This window comes from Euphorbia lathyris, chromosome 2, assembly GCF_963576675.1.
Source record: "Euphorbia lathyris chromosome 2, ddEupLath1.1, whole genome shotgun sequence".
In the NCBI taxonomy this organism is placed as follows: Eukaryota; Viridiplantae; Streptophyta; class Magnoliopsida; order Malpighiales; family Euphorbiaceae; genus Euphorbia; species Euphorbia lathyris.
In genome coordinates, this window is record NC_088911.1 from 134733365 (window position 1) to 134750319 (window position 16955).

At 33.4% G+C, this 16955-nt stretch overlaps 1 protein-coding gene across 1 annotated transcript; it reads left to right on the top strand.

The window, feature by feature from the left end:
* Positions 1 to 15139: 15139 nt before the first annotated feature.
* On the top strand, positions 15140 to 16751 carry LOC136216946 (uncharacterized). The gene is made up of 2 exons (XM_066003493.1): positions 15140 to 15681; positions 16004 to 16751. The coding sequence occupies exons 1-2, from the start codon at positions 15180 to 15182 to the stop codon at positions 16006 to 16008; spliced, it is 507 nt and encodes a 168-aa protein (XP_065859565.1). The 5' UTR covers positions 15140 to 15179; the 3' UTR covers positions 16009 to 16751.
* The last annotated feature ends 204 nt before the right edge of the window (positions 16752 to 16955 follow it).

Below are 16955 nucleotides of genomic sequence, written 5' to 3' on the forward strand. Positions count from 1 at the left end.
GGAAGTTGAGATATGGACAGTGGGATTGGAAAATACTCTCGGGATATCAATACGTGTCCTTGTAGGGATTCAAGAAATTATTAAAATTGTATATAAGTTTAAATATTATTAATAATTTTTAAACTTATTATATTTAATTAAAATCATAGTATTATTTATATTGAATTAAAATGTTATAATTTTTTATGATTTTGTATTAGTTAAATTTATACAGTAAAACCTCTATATAATACTCTATACAGGAATAACCTCTATTTTGTTATAAAAAAACTCGGTCCCAACTTGGGCCAATTATAAATAGGAATAACCTCTCAAACGTTATTTGTTATACACTTTTCAAGTCCCACCTTTAAAAATTATGCCTCTATATAGTAATAATTAAATATTTTTATGTAGATATATATTAAGAATTCAAACTAAATTATAAAATATTAAAAAAACTATTGAAATTATCTATGAGTTGGAAACACAAACTACAACTTGAAATTATAAATATTTAGTATTCTCATTGATGTTTACATTTTTCCTATAAAACTCTTCCAATTATCTATAGTAGCAAATATAAAAACTAAATCAATGTGTCAAACAACTTTAAATAAATATTTTCTGAATAATAATAATTAGAGAGTTCTTGTTATTGTTAAAAATTTAAAAAATTTATGTGTTGAGAAATTTTATTATAACAAACTCTATTTAGTAATATCCTCTCAATTGTTATACAAATAGTCCGGTCCCAAGTGTATTACTATACAGAGGTTTTACTGTATATTTAATTTTTAATTAATATTTAAAAAGGGTTAAGGTGCAAAAATACCCCTAACGTTTTGGGCCAGGAGCAATTTTACCCTTAACGTCTAAAATGGTGTAATTTTACCCCTAACGTTGGAAGCCAAGAGCAATTTTACTCCTAATGTTGATAAATTGGGTCAATTTCAGACACTATTATAAAACACAGATTTTTTTGTTCATTATTCTGCGCCAATTGCATAATAATTCGTTATAAAAAAGTATTTCATGTTTTTTATAATTTAATAATAGAATTTGAGATTAATATTTATAAATTCGGTGGATTTTTTGAATTTTTTTCTAATCCGTACAAAAAGACAGTATATTTTTTTATTTTTTTATTTTTTTTCACATTCCAACGAATGTTTGTGATTTGTTATTAATAAAATGACACACATATTAAGTGTAGATAACGAGATTCATGACCGAGAAGACAATTTAATGAATTATTTCTCAAATTGATCCAATTTATTAACGTTAGGGGTAAAATTGCTCTTGGCTTCCAACGTTAGGGGTAAAATTGCACCATTTTAGACGTTAGGGGTAAAATTGCTCCTGGCCCAAAACGTTAGGGGTATTTTTGCACCTTAACCCATTTAAAAATAAAAATAAAACCGATGTGCATGGTAAGAAACTCATAAAGATTTCTATACTCAATTCATACGCAATAACGGAAATAAATAAATAAGAAATTCAAAGGTACAATTATTCAACAAAATATCGTTTTATATGAAAATACAAACTTGTACAAATATATGATAAGTTATATATAAAAAAAAAAAATAGTCAATTTTTATACACTGCATATATTTTAATATTGCTGGGATTTTAAAAATATATATTTTATGTTAACATGACGCTGCCAGGAGTGAATGAGAGCTGAGACTTATATATGATAATTTGAATACAAGTCTAGTCTAGTTAGGAGGAATAATAAAGTTCAAAGCTTAATTAAGGAATAATAAAATTCAAAGTTTTTTCTTTCGTTTCCTTCAAAACATGAAGAATGGGATAGTGGATGTATTTTATAAGTCAGAAATTGTGGATATGTATTTTATCCGCTAGTGTCTTTTAATTATCTTCTTTCTTCCTGTTGTTTCAAACTCTATTTCTCAAGTCACATCGACCATGCCTCAATATCTATATCTCGGTTTTTCCCTAGAGTGTTGGGGTAATGGGTTGGGGTTCAGTGTGGAAAGTCTTCTTATTTATATGTCTTCCGTTTTTGGTCTTAGCCGGGCGGCATGGCGGCTCCCTGCGCTAACGAGATTCAAAAGGGGCCTATCGCAGTTCGGTGTCCCGCTCAGTTCCTTGGGCTTCCGGGCACTCCTCGTTCCCGGGCTTGGAACATTTATTTGATTTAATCAAAACCATTTTTCATAAAAAACCCTGTCATCTACCATTATATTCCATATAAATTTTCTTTTTCTTTTTTATGATGACATTTCTATTTTTTTTAAATAATAATAAAACAGTATTAAAAAAAACAAGGTCGTCTGGACGGTGTAGTCCTAGCCTAGACGTTTGAAATCGAGAATCCATCTCGATTTTCTCTGATTAGTCCATCTAAACATTTTTTTGGTCTTTATGCGGTTTTTAGCTACCTCGACTCCGCCCTAGGCCACATTCTGGCCGCCTAAACGAAAATGAACAAAAGCATTTTGTATTATTATTATTTTTTAACGTTGTCACATGATTATCCTTAAATTGTGTACATCACTTTCAGATGGTTTAATTGTGTTCACTAGTTTTCATGATATGGTTTAATACTTTAAGGAAATTGTTTCATAGCTTTTGATGAATTATATTACTTGGAAAAATTATATTTTATTTGTTTAAATTCTTTCAAATATACTCTTGGTGAAAGGTGATGTTTGCATAATTTTAAAAATATATGTTACAAATATAGGGCAAATTACATACGTGGTGTACAACCTTTATCTGTTATCATACTTTGGTGTACAACCTTTAATTTTGCACACTAAAGTGTACAACCTCCTGGTGACCTCCCACTAAAGTGTACAACCGGTATTTGTGACCGGTCAATACAAGTCAACGTTGCCACGTCAGCATTTTGACCATTTTAAAAGTAAAAAATTCAAATCCCTAATATGGAATTACTAAAATACCCGCATCCCTTCCAAATTGAAAAAAAAGTATAACCCACTCCCTCTCTCCCTTCCATTTCTCTCTCTCTAAAAGCTTTCAATCTTTCTATTTTTCCCTTTCTCTCTCTAACTGTTTTCTCTCTCTAAAAGCTTTCAATCTCCCTCCCTTTCTATTTCTCTCTCTAACTATTCTCTCTCTAAAAGCTTTCAATCTCTCTCCCTTTCCATTTATCGATATTAAATCATTTTATATTATTATTTTTGAAATAATATAATACATATTTTAATTGAATTTATATAGCAATTTGTTAATTAACCAATAAAAAATACAAAAATGAAAAAATACAACTCTGATTAATCCCGACTAAACCCTGATGGCCATGTCCGTCTGACTAGTGTCTAGTGTTTTTTACAACGTTGTGCATTACCTTTATGAGTACATATGCCCTTAATTGACATTATATGTCCATGATCAGTAAAACACTATTATTTTCTAAGGCACATACTAGTATTTAGTTGACTGTTGTTCCCACGACAATAACAGATTAGGATATTTAGAATAGTGTTTTCATAGCCTCAAGGTTTTAATGTCCAAATCACGCATCCGAAAAATATGAGCAACCACATATGTTTGGATACTCTATTAAGTTGATTTGCATAAGTAAATAAATATAATACACTTTTTTTTTCTTTTATTAATTGATAAAAAATCGAAACAATGTCTCAAGACTCAGGTGTGTACCAAGATATAGATTAAAGTGTGGGCAAATATTATATACTACGTATGTAATTTATCCCAAGTTTATATGGTCTGGAAAACATTTTTTTTCTGGTAAAAATTTGTTTTAATGCTTAATTTTTTTTTCCATGTGCAGTTTATGTAAATAATAGAAGTCCTTCAAAGAAGCTAGTGTGAAAGACCCCTAATGAAGCATGGTGTGGAAAGAAACTATCACACCCGACCCTAGTCGATCTCAATCGACATCGGACGTGAAATATAAAGATCATAATCAATACTTAGGAGTCTCCAATTTATCCAAAAATCATAATATTAGTCATTCGAGGACCTCAACATATTTACCAATATTACAATTAAATACTAAAGTTCTAACCATAATTCTAACAATAAGCAACAACTTCCGATCCTTACCTAATCGGTCGGTAACCTTTTCTCTATCATGTACTTTCTCACCTAAAAACATTAAAACATTTAAAAAGGTGAGACAAAAATCTCAGTAAGAAACTACCAGCTTTAAAAAAACCAACTTTACGTAACATAGCTACATATATACATTTATAAAGGGATTTAATCAAAACCTTATAAAATATACTCAAAACTTAAGGTCATAATATAGTCAAAGTACTAAACCAAAAACCAAAAATATATAATCTTGTATTCATTCTTGAGTTCAAAACCTTATATCAAAATCAATCATAACCGAAAACATAATCCAAATGAACTTAAAACATTGAACAATACTCAAAATTTCTTTTTTAATTGTTGAGTAATTTCTTTGGCATTCATTCCAATGTCCAGAGGTGTATTGAACTATGTGTTCTTTACCCTCGGAAACTTGTTTAAGAATTCCACCATAACCTAGGTCTGAGGCATCTGTTTCTACAACCTTAGGTAGGGAAGGATCAGCTAGATGAAGACAAGGAATCTCTAAGGCCTGTTGTTTGATTTTTCTAACAAGAGCAGTATGCTCTTCAGTCCATGGGACAGGATTCTTCTTGAGTCTATCATGTAATGGCTTAGCCATTCTGTTGATATTGGGACAAAAATCAAGAACATAATTAAGGCTTCCTAAAAACCTCTGTAATTGATTTTTATCAAGAATCCTATCGGGAAATTTTTGTGCAAATTGAAGGGATCTTTCAATTGGTGTGATAGTTCCTTTGGATATGTAGTGTCCTAAGAACCTGATGCGAGTTTGGAACAAGGAAATTTTCGATTTCGACACAACCAAACCATTTTTCTTAACAACATAGAAAAAGGTTTTAAGGTGTTTGAAATGTTCTTGAATAGAATTTGAAAAGATAAGAACATCATCGATGTACACAATACAGAATTTTGAATAATCATTGAAAATGTCATTCATAATTCTTTGGAATTCAGAAGGGGCATTTTTCAAACCAAAAGGCATTACATTCCACTCATACTGACCAAAAGGAACAGTAAAAGCAGTTTTGTACCTATGAGATTTTGAAATTTGAATTTGCCAAAATCCTGATTTCATGTCAAATTTCGAAAAAACATAAGCAGAATGAAGTTTTTGCAAAAGATCTTTTTTATTTGGAATAGGGTACCTAATCCATCTCAACGCCTTATTCAAAGGTTTGTAATTTATTACTAACCTAGGCGTTCCTCTCTCTATTTCAGAATTTTTATTGACATAAAATGCAGCACAACTCCAAGGGGACCTTGATTTTGAAATTAGACCATTTTGTTCTAATTCCTGAATTTCTTTTCTACAGTATTGCTCAAGTTCTTGGTTCATTTGAATTGGCCTAGCATTGGTTGGAATTTGTTTCTCATCAAAATCAATTTCATAAGGCAAGTCAACAATATGTTGTTTTCTGTCCCAAAAGGCAGTTGGAAGATCAGAACAAATTTCTTTTTCAATCAAGTTTTGAAATTCAGAAATTTTCTGTTGGATTGAAGGATTATTTATCTGTTCTTCAAACCGTTTGAAAACAACATCTTTTTGGAGAGATTGAAGATGGTAAGTTTTCCCTTTGATTAAAACATTTAAGGAATTTTCATGAATCGAACAAGCTTTGATTAAATCGAGATTCCTTGTTTGAGGTTTTTCGATAAATTCAAAATTTAATTTTCCATTTTTCGTTCTTGAGGAAATTGAATCTGCTTTCACCTTATAAGGAGTAATCAGATTCATGAAAGGAGTTCCCAAAATGACACTGTGTTGAATAGCACTGACAGAAACGAACCAAGTTTTTAGGAGAATATCATTATTTAAAATCGAGGCTTCCGTTTTTGAATCAACAACCAATTTGGAATTATTTGCAGCAGAAAGCCTTTCATTTGTTTTCTCTAAAAACTCTTTTGGAACAATTCCTGATTTTATACAATTTAAATCAGCACCAGTGTCAAAAAGTGCCATGGTATCGATTTGGAAATCTTTTGAAAAAACAAGAGTTATTTTGATAACATATTTTCGGGTAGTGATTTCCCGTAAAACAAAGAAAAAATCAGTTGGAATCTTTTCAACATTTTGAACATTTTGAATTTCATGGGAAGAGGTTTGACCAATCTCAGTTTCTTCAGGAAAATCAGAAGAATCAGAGGTATCTTGAAGAAGTTTCGAAATTAATTCAGAATCATTTCTTTGCTTTTCTTTAAGTTCTCTAAGCTCAGATTTTATTTCCTTGATTTCCTTTTGTAGTTCTTGAATGCTTGTTTTTTCATTTAAGATGGGTTTTTTCCTTTTATTTAGAATTTTGGTGAGATCGTAGGCTCCTTTACTGGTATTGGGTAAAATGAAAGTTTTCTCTACCTTTTTATCTTCTTTTCTCTCTTCTTGGTTGTCTAAGGATCTTAAAAGTTTATTTAAAAATTCTCTTTTGAGTTCTGGGTCTCCTATGTTGTTAATGATATCTAAAGTCGTACTTTGTTCCCTAGTTAAAATATTAATTTCAAAAGAGCTCGTAGAGCTAGTTGCAACGATTTCATCTAATTGAAGGTCTTGGTTGTTTTCAGAGGATATTGAAGAAAGGTTTTCAGAATCAGAACTAGAGGTATCAGAAGAGGAATCAAGAAGTAGATTGGAGATTTTGTTGGTTATTTCATCATCTAGTTGTAGTTCATGTAGTTTTTTATTGAATTTACAGAATTTCGATGTACGTCCCTTTCTATGGCATCTATAACATGTAATATCTCTAAATTTATTTTCTTTGTTCTTAATTTCAGTTTTCTTTTGTTTGTATTTTCTCGGTTTTCTATAGTGAGATTTTCTATAATAATCATCTTGGGACTTTTGATATTTTTTCATGAATTTCTTGGGTTTCCTATAAGCATTTCTCCTAGAATTTTTGCTACAATTTCTTGGGCAAGTTGATGTTGAGGGTTTATTTATGTTGATGTCAAACTGATTACAAAAAGTTCCTAATTCGGACCTAGTTTTCTTAAGTTCCCATTTTAGATGTTTTTGTAATTTCATTTCTTGGCAAATTTTTAATCCTTCCTGTTGGGTTAGACTAATCAGCTCACCGTAAGTGAATTTGTTATAAGGAATTTGGTGTCCATGTGTTTCTCTAATTTTGTTTCTAACTTTCTCACCTAATTGGGTTGGTAAGCCAGCCAAAAACTTTTCTTTCCAAAAGGGTTGATTTGAGTCTTCTCTAAGCATTACTCTAGTTAAAAACGTATTTTTGTACCATTGGAAATCGCTAAGTTTTTTACACTTCAAATTTGATAAAAGTTCAGCATTTTTATCTTTTAAATGGGAGGGATCTCCTATGAAATGAAGAGAAATTGTAAGAATTAGAGTGGCTACGACATCTTGAATCGGGTCACCATCATCATCAAAGATTGGTTCATCATTTTCATCTATCTTAATGGCATCTAAAATTTCTTCTTGCTGTTGTTGTGTGAGATAGTAATCCCACCAACCTTTCAGTTGCCCTGAAAATCCTGCTATGAGGAGTTCAGCAACTGTCCTATCTTGGGTACCAGGTTGAGTCTTATAAGCATTGGCAGCCATGGTCATCTGTTGTAGAAGACCAAGAATTTCATACTCAGAGAGTCCATCTATGTTCCAATCATAGACAGAGGTGGCATTGAAACGAGATTGAGATAAAGGTTTAGCTGTATTGATATCAGGGGCAGGGATGATTTGCAAACGGTCTTGTGGAATCCTAGACCAATGAAGTTTATTAATTTCAGGAGTGACTTCTTGGAATTGTTCAATGAGACTTTCAGTTTCAGAGTCTTGAGTTATGACATTAACTTTACTGGCCGAATGGGGAGGAGTATCAGGGATAATTTGAGCGGAATCTTGGTTGGAGTTGGTACTCGTAGGAGTCATCCTACTTAATTGATCACGAATGGCTTTAATGTATTCAGATTTGCTATCTTGGATATTTTTTGAACTTTGATTTGTCATTTGATATGGTTTAAAAATGGGATTTTGGATCTTAGGTTTGGTAATGGGTTTGGAGGAATCAAAAACTATAGGTTGTTTATCAAGGTGTTTTTCTATCCTATCTAGTTGTCTGCCTATTGTATTCAAATTTGTATTGGTATAGTTATTTTGGAGAATTATATTTTTAACATTGGTTTTGTCATCATTACTGGGTGTCTTATAAGGAATCGCTTCTACCTTTTGGTTATTGTGATCTAGCCTTATACCCCTAAGTGGTGGATGAGTCGATTGAACTTTCCTATTATCTAACATTTCCCACTCAGGTGCCTTATTTCTAAGGGTAATTGGGCTAACACAATTTCTAAAAGGATAATCAATGGAATTTTTTGAAGCATAAATTTCAAACCAATCAAAAAACAAAATATGAACTTGATTTTGATTTACAAATTCATAAAATTCATTTTGAATTGCTTTTCTGGAATCCATAAATTTTTTAAAAAACCATGACCTTTTTTCAATATTATTTTCTGAATAAAAGTCATCATGAAGAAGTTGTTTGTTGATATTAAATTCTCTTGAAATCACATTCAATTCATTAAAAACATTTTCTGTGACGGCTGAAAACGTTGGGCTTGTAGGCAAGTCCGTTTCAGGAATGTGAGATTGATCATGTTGGTTTTGGGTATTATGGGTCTCCTCAATACGAACTTGAGTTCCAGAACTCTCTGCTCTATTAGGATTGTCATAAACTACCCTGGGTATCACTGAGGTGAAATTTACACCTCTTAAAATAGAATCGGGAATCTCAGAAGTTGAATGTCTTGCCATATTTGAGTATGGCAAATTTATAACAGATGGCAAATTAGTAACTCTTCCTAGGTCTATGGTATCTGAGACCGAGGAATTATCTGAATATCTACTACTGGTAGAATGTCGATGGAATGAAAGTTTAACTTTCCCATCTTGGTACTGAGTTATATGTTTCAACTCGGAGTTTGGTTTGGGAGTCTCTAATGGTCTAACTGGCCGAGGTTCATTTACCCCTTCCAATATCCATTCTTTAGGAAGCGTAACTTCCTTCCAAAGTATAGATCTGGGTATCACAGTGTTTGACTTGGTTAAGTCTGTTTGTAGAAGGATGGTTTCACCCTTCTTACTATGGAATTTTACCTTAGTGGCAAAGGCGGACATCATGGCCTTATAGTGAATTCTATAGATTAAAGCAACTGGAATTGACCCTTCAAGCATTCTATAATTGTGAGTTTTGATTTGTAAAACCAAAGACTTCAAAATATTTTTATCATTTAAGGAGATAGTAAAATTGGGATAACATTCAAAAGATATTGGACCTGTACAGAGACTAGACTCTACGGAACTTAATAGGGAATCGCCAAAGTTCGTGAATCTAGCATCTCTTAGGATGGCAAGGATGGAGGTATCTAGTCCTTCTTTGGTCAAAGGTTTAATTCCGACTTGGATTAAACCTATATGGATATATTTAAAATTTTTATCCCGATGTTTTTTCAAAGACTGTTGAGAAAGTAGATTTATTGTTTCAAAAGGTTTTGTTAACTGAACCTTTAGTTTGGCGAATGCACCTATGGTGATGACATTGCAAGAACTGCCCGTGTCTACCATTACTCGCTTCATTTCATCTCCCATCCTTCAATTGTCAACGCATCTGTATGTGGAGAGATTACTGGACCTGTTTCTGCAAAAGGAGCAATGGAGGGATGTTTTATCCAGAGTAGATATTTTTGCTTTTTCCACGGGTGGCTGATACACTGGTCCATCTGCTATGACATTAATGACACATTTGAATTTATTTTTGGGATCTATCTTCCGCTTGTCATCTTGTTATTTGTTATTCTGGACAAAGCTATCTAGTTTGCCAGCTCCCAGCAAGCTTCAGTGTGGTGGCCAACCAATGTGGTGGCCAACCTGTAGTACGCTTTGGCGTTTCTTCCAACGGTTACATGCTCCCCTCCTTTGGGTTCGGGATATGTAATATCCCGCTTATATTGAATCTTTTCTTTTATATTGTGGCAAGTTGGAAGCTTTAAACATTCTGTCCGCTTCGTACCCCAGGATCCGTGCTGTGAATGGCGAATTCATGTTAACTTGATGGCGTACCTTTCTGCATTGTTCTCTTGTCTATATAGAGCGGCATGCACTCGCCTTTCAATCTCATCATTCGTGTGTTCAATGTTGAATCATGATGGTGAAGCCGGTTCTTGATCTTGATCTCGATCATGTTGAGGTTATGCTTGGAGCTATGGTTTAACGCGGATGGATGTTGTCACAACCGTGGGAGCCATTTTATCTAGCTTCGAATATCTTGTCTCCGCATCCTTCAACATTTTGCTAACATAATAGATGGAGAACTGCTGACCTTCTTTTTCTTGAATAACCACGGTGCATATAGCTTTATCCATGACAGATTGATACAAATGCAGGTCTCCCCTTCAGATTGGTCTGCTCATCAAGGGTGGTTCTGCTAGGAATTGTTTTATACCTTGATATGCTTGTTGACAATCTTTCTAGTATGATGATCCGCCCGTTCAACCTCTGGATCTTTCTCACCCATAGTGGGGCTTTCATTTAGGCGCTCTTTTCACCTTTTTCCTCGCATGGCTTTTATTTAGGCGCTCTTTTCACCTTTTTCCTCGCAAGGCTTTTATTTTATCTGGATTTGCTCTAACTCCTTTTTGGCCAATGACATAGTCAAGGAATTTTTCTGAAGTGACTCTGCATATACACTTCTTTGGATTGAGCTTTCTTTTTCATATCAGTGTTTGCACTGCTTGTAGTATTAGCAACTCCCTTGTACCTGTGGGTTAGCACTGAAAGAACTCCAGAAGTGGGGCATACTCTGTCCATTATTAAAAGATTGTGGTAAGTCATAAAAGCTATATTCACTTACCTTGGGGATCAATGGCTTAATCCATGGAACATACTTCATAGCAAAAGAATGTTTGCATTTGCCTTGTTGGCAAATATCATGTATGATGCAATTCTCTTTATGGAATTTTTAGTTCATCTTGGAATCAACTTAATAATTCCTTCATGTTGGTCCCTGACTCTAGAATGAACTTAGCCAAAGGATAAAACCGAGTAAATATTATATGTCAAACAAATTCATAATAGAATTTTAATCGTGGTTGTTTTAATAATAATATCACGTATAACGGTCATAACCATAAAGATTGCTACTGCACATGAATATCATAATGAATTCTTAATAAATAACCATAATGAGAATGGTTTAAGAATAATGTCCTTTTGTATTTCAATGCGCATTAATATCCAAGATATCATATTTATTTTAAACGTCATAAAAGTTATGACATTCTATATTAGGTAAGATATCTTACATAGTTGCTATTTACTTGCAATTAATATTGTGCATCCATACATTAATGGCATTCAGAGATCATTAAAGCCTCATTTGAATGAGGTGTAATTAAAGAAAGGTAAGTGATGATTTAATAGTTATATATAAAATTACTCTTATATCATTTCATTTGTACGAATAAAATAAAGGAGAAAGGGTAATTTTGGAAGAAAAATACATGTACCATGATTATCCTCCAATTTGGGGTGTATGGAAAATTATCCAAAATTTATCCTCACATACCTTCATATGCCATCATCCAAACAATCTCTAAGAAACTCTCATGTATATCCTAAGAACTTTGCATAAATTAATGTTCTGATCCGAAACCGACACTTGCACTATTTTGTAGCTAGCTTAGGACATGAAAGTTTTGTTTATCCAATTTGGTAATTCATCAGCCCATAATGGCCTTAATAGTTAGGGACAATTACAGGATAATCACAAATAGACTCAATATTTTCAAGTCTCTTGTGTTGGTAACAGAAATTCTAACAATGTCAAATAAACAGTTTCTATATGAATAGACACATCCTTGTAAAAAAGGGAATGAAATAACTGTTTGACAAAACAATATTCAAAAATATGAATTTCTGATATTAAAAGTACTATATAGGAGAAAAGCCATATATAGATGGTGAATTGTACAAGGAAAAACCAAATATGATTTTTTTTGTAATTTCTTCTAATAGTTATATGCATGTTCCTCCAAAAGACCGACCAGATCTAAATCATTTGTAATTACATGAGCCCTTTTATGATATTTTAATATCAAATGACAAAATCACATTGAATGGATGATTTTTTTTTGTAAATCCCAAGATTACGGGTCTTATATATGCTTTTGTACTAATTCAATGATAATATCATATTACACTTGTCATGCATAAAAATATGAGGGCATAGTAAGCATGCAAGATTTAATGAAAGATTTGTGTCTATGACTTCATCTTTCACAGTTTATTAGATTTATCATAATAACATGTAATGATATTCATAGCACTTTATAAGAGTGAGGGATCTCAATATTCTTTAATTAAAAATGGAATAAGAAATGGGAGGAAACTTATCTTTTTCATCATAAAATTTCAGATTTAATGTAGCAAACTCTTTCCCACCAATATATGGAGAACTGTATGTTTGGATAGATTTGTTGTACTGATTGAGCCAAAGTTTGAGATTGTGATTTCTATTCTGTTGACTCCATTGTTTTGTTCTTTGTGAAACTTTATACAATCAAGATTTTGTGATCTTCTATTTGTTAGAGATCCACGTTCACCGCACCAATTGATAACTCGGGGAAAAATCCTTGATCGGAGCACGTCCCTGTGAGGCGCCGTTGGGATCGGCCGGGGACACTCCGATGCCAAAGTCAGTAAGGAAGATCAAGAGAGCAAACTGAATTGACAAAGAGTAAGTGAATGTGTACCTTGATAGCCTAGGGATGTAGGCTATATATAGCTAAGCAGTCGTAACCTTCAGCAACTAGAAGGTCTCCATTAATGCTCCATTAATGGCGGTTACAGGTTATCTTTAACCTGGCGGTTAGCTAATTGATAGCTCATTAATGGTCTTTATGGCCGAGTCGGCGGTTTGCCGTTACTGTGATGAATCAGGTGAAAGAGGAGATTCGCCTCATAGGTTCGCCAGCGGATCTCACTGAGCTGAACCGTGGAGATCCGCCATCCGGTTCTTCTTACGGCGTTCTCAAGGTGAATATCCCTTTTGGTCCTTGGGATAATATTCTGTCAGTAAGATGAATATCCCTTTTCGTATTCTTTGATCCGTCAAGGCGTATGTACGCTCTCCTTGAGAGTTATGGCGGGTCTTCGCTACTTGCTCTCATCGGGCGTATCTCGTTATGGCGTATCTCGTCATGGTCCACGTGGCGTGGCATAATGCTAGAGACTCCTTCCTTTTTCTCATTATTTGCATATTCTCCCCTGCATTAATTATCATTAATTCCACATTAATCATGTATGAATATCTCTTTTAGAAGGAATAATGGTTTGCCATTATTTCTATTAATTTTCCCTTATTCCTTATTCAAGAATAATTTGGGTTGTTATCACTTCTCTAATATTAGAACTGCATACCTCGATTTTGGTTGTTTTATTTTTTTTAAGACTCATGAAACATCTTCCGCATTTAACTTACTTTTTTTTTGCAACAAATAATCAATTGATTACATTTTGCGCAAGTTCAGGGGACTAACTAAGCATTTCATGCAAGCTAAAGGGGCTATCGAGACACCTTAAAAGTTCGGAGAACCAATCAAACTATTTAGATAAATTCACGGAAAAATAATGTATTAAGCCTAGAAAATATTATCTCTTGATATCATTCTTTTTATAATGAATAAAAGGAATTTACTAACTAGGCAACTATACTCATGATACACGTTAGATAAGTAATCAAGTAATAAATAAATAATTAATTGAAATTGCACCTCATCACAAAGTTTTTTGGTTTTTATGGGTGTGACAATTTTTTCCATTTCTAAAGGTGAGGATCAAACCCTAAACATTTGGTTAAAGGAGGACAAGCCTTTACAATTCCACCAAAACTTCATAACTCATAAGAAATTAAATTAAATTCAGAGTTGACAATGGAGTTAAAAAAATTTAAGGCCTAGAAGTACATATCATAATAATCAACGCCATCCAAATTGATAATAGAGTTTCAAAATAACTAATTGTTAACAGTACACAATTGATATAAGGGTTCACATGAGTTAGTATGGGACAAGTTGTAGGGTATCAGTTCTCAATTAATATCTCAATTGTATATATGTTTACTTACTTTTCCCTAAAACAATCAAGTTGTATTTTGTATCCTTTAACTGAATATAGTTTTCTGAAACCGTTTCTCATGGTATCAGAGCATTCTGGAAGATCTTGAGATCTGTGTTCAGAAATGGTGAGAAGAAACCAAAGAGGAAGAGAGATTCCATATGATGCCTTTTTTACTGATGAAGAAGAACCTGTTGATGATCAAGGAAGAGGCAGATCATTTGATCGACAAGATCGACGGGACAAGAATGGCGGAAGAAATCGCCGAGATCGAAATGAAGACCGTCGAGACCGAAATGAAGAAGGAAATCACAGGGATCGGAATGAGGAGTATAATCGGGAAAGAAACGACAGAGATCGGGAAAGAAACGAAGGGGAAAAGACTGAAGGTATTCCACTTTTCTTGAATCAGATGAGTTTGCGGGAAAAAGATGATAATCCTGGTTTAACTATTCTGAATTTCCAACTCACTGGTGATAACTACATATCATGGAGAAGGGCTATGATCCGTGCTTTAAACGTAAAGGAGAAGAGTTATCTGATCCTGAAAGATCCAATTGTACCAGAAGAAGGAACTGTTGCACATCAAAAATGGCTAAAGGCAGATTGTCTTATTACAGCATGGATTATAAACAGTATGGCTAAAGACATAGTTGAGGGATTTCAATATGTATCATCATCAAGAGAACTCTGGAAGGAACTTGAACATCGTTTTGGAGCAAGTAATGGTCCAATGATGTATAAACTTCAAAGAGAAATCAGTTTATTAACACAAGGTAACCTTTTAATTCTGCACTATTATAACAAGTTAAAAAGATTGTGGGATGAAATGAGTTTTTTAATTCCTATTCCTAGTTGCCATTGTGGAATTGCTAGGAATTGTATATGTAATGCATTTCAGAGAATGGCTGATATTGCAGAGGAATCTAGACTGATTCAATTTCTAATGGGGCTTAATGAGTCTTATGATCATGTGAAAAATCAGATTCTTCTGATGGATCCACTTCCGAATATAAATAAGTCATATTCGATGTTACTGAAGGTTGAAAAAAACAATGAGATATCAATTGATCAAGTGCCTGAAATAGCAAATTTTGCACAGAATGATAAGCGGGGTTTCAATTTCAGAGGCAAGCATGTTAATGATTCTAAGACAGATAAACATTGTGATAATTGTGATATGCCTGGACATGTTCGTTCTACTTGTTTCAAAATCATAGGATATCCGGAATGGCATCCCAAATATAAACAACAGAATCAGCAGAGACATCCAAAAGGAAGATCAGATGACCGGAATGGTTTTCAAACAAACAAGGCCAATGCTGTCCAAATTGGTACATCTAAAGACTCAGATTACAATAATTCAGATGAGGAGGAGTCAAATAGTGAAGATATGAAATTCATGATTCAAGAAGTTTATAAAATGCTGAAGGGAAAGGGACATAGTGATACACCAATTCAGAATTCTGATTTTACTGCTTTCGTCGGCTTTTCGGGTAAGATGAACTCTTCTTCCGCTGATTTATCATTTATAAATGATAGTTATTGGATTATTGATAGCGGAGCTACAACTCATATGAGTCCATTGAAATCGTTGTTTACTGATTTGAGAAATTTATCGAATAAACAACGAGTAACACTACCAAATGGCGATGTCCAAGAGGTGTGTTTTTCTGGAACGGTTAAACTGAATAAAAAAATGGAGTTAAAGGAAGTCTTACTTATGCCCAACTTCAAATATAATTTTCTTTCCATTGGACAATATTGAAGCAATCTAAGCTTGAAGTGGTGTTTTACTCACAATATTGCTGTCTGCAGGATAGAGACACACATGAAATTTTAGCTGTTGGGTGGAAAGTTGATGGTCTTTATCTGCTGGATCACAATTCCTTTTCACAAAGAACTCTAGATAAAGTGAAACATTTTTGTTTTTTGTCAAATAATTCTGCTATTGAATCTGATATTTGGCATATGCGCCTTGGACATGCTTCTTTTGATATGCTTAATCACATTGATATCATAGATATACAGTGTATTTCATCTTCTTGTCGTGTATGCCCTATGGCAAAACAGCACCGTTTCCCTTTTACAAGAAGTACAATTACTACTCGGTGTGTTTTTGATTTGCTACATTTGGACTTATGGGGACCGTATAGAAAACCATCTCTCACTGGTGCATGATATTTTTTGACGTTGGTTGATGATTTCACAAGATACACTTGGGTAATTTTGTTACAGTCTAAGTCCCAAGTTCCTGCAGCCATTGAAAATTTCTTGAAATTTTGTTCGATGTCAGTATAATCATAATGTCAAAACTGTCTGGAGTGACAATGGTTCTGAATTTATCAATCAGAAGTGCAGGATATTATTTCAGAAACAGGGCATAATACATCAAACTTCATGTGTATATACACCCCAACAGAACGGGATTGTCGAAAGGAAACATCGGTATTTACTTGAAGTGGCAAGGGCATTACTTTTTCAATCTGGTTTACCCAATGAGTTTTGGGGGGAAGCAATTCTTATGGCTACCTCTGTGATAAATGTATTGCCTGTTAGACTATTAAATTGGCAGACACCACATGACAAACTTTATGGTATTGTACCAAATTATGACCTTTTTCATGTTTTTAGATGCAGTTGCTTTGTTACTAATGTCATTCCAGGAAAGGATAAATTTGCTTCTAGAGCCCAACAAGGGATTTTTGTTGGTTTTTCTCCAAATAAAAAAGGCTATAAAGTTTTTCTTACAGATAGCAAGAAGATAGTG

What these genes read in the sequence shown, in the direction of transcription:
- LOC136216946 (XM_066003493.1), top strand. Translation starts at nt 15,180, where the DNA reads ATGGATCCACTTCCGAATATAAATAAGTCATATTCGATGTTACTGAAG.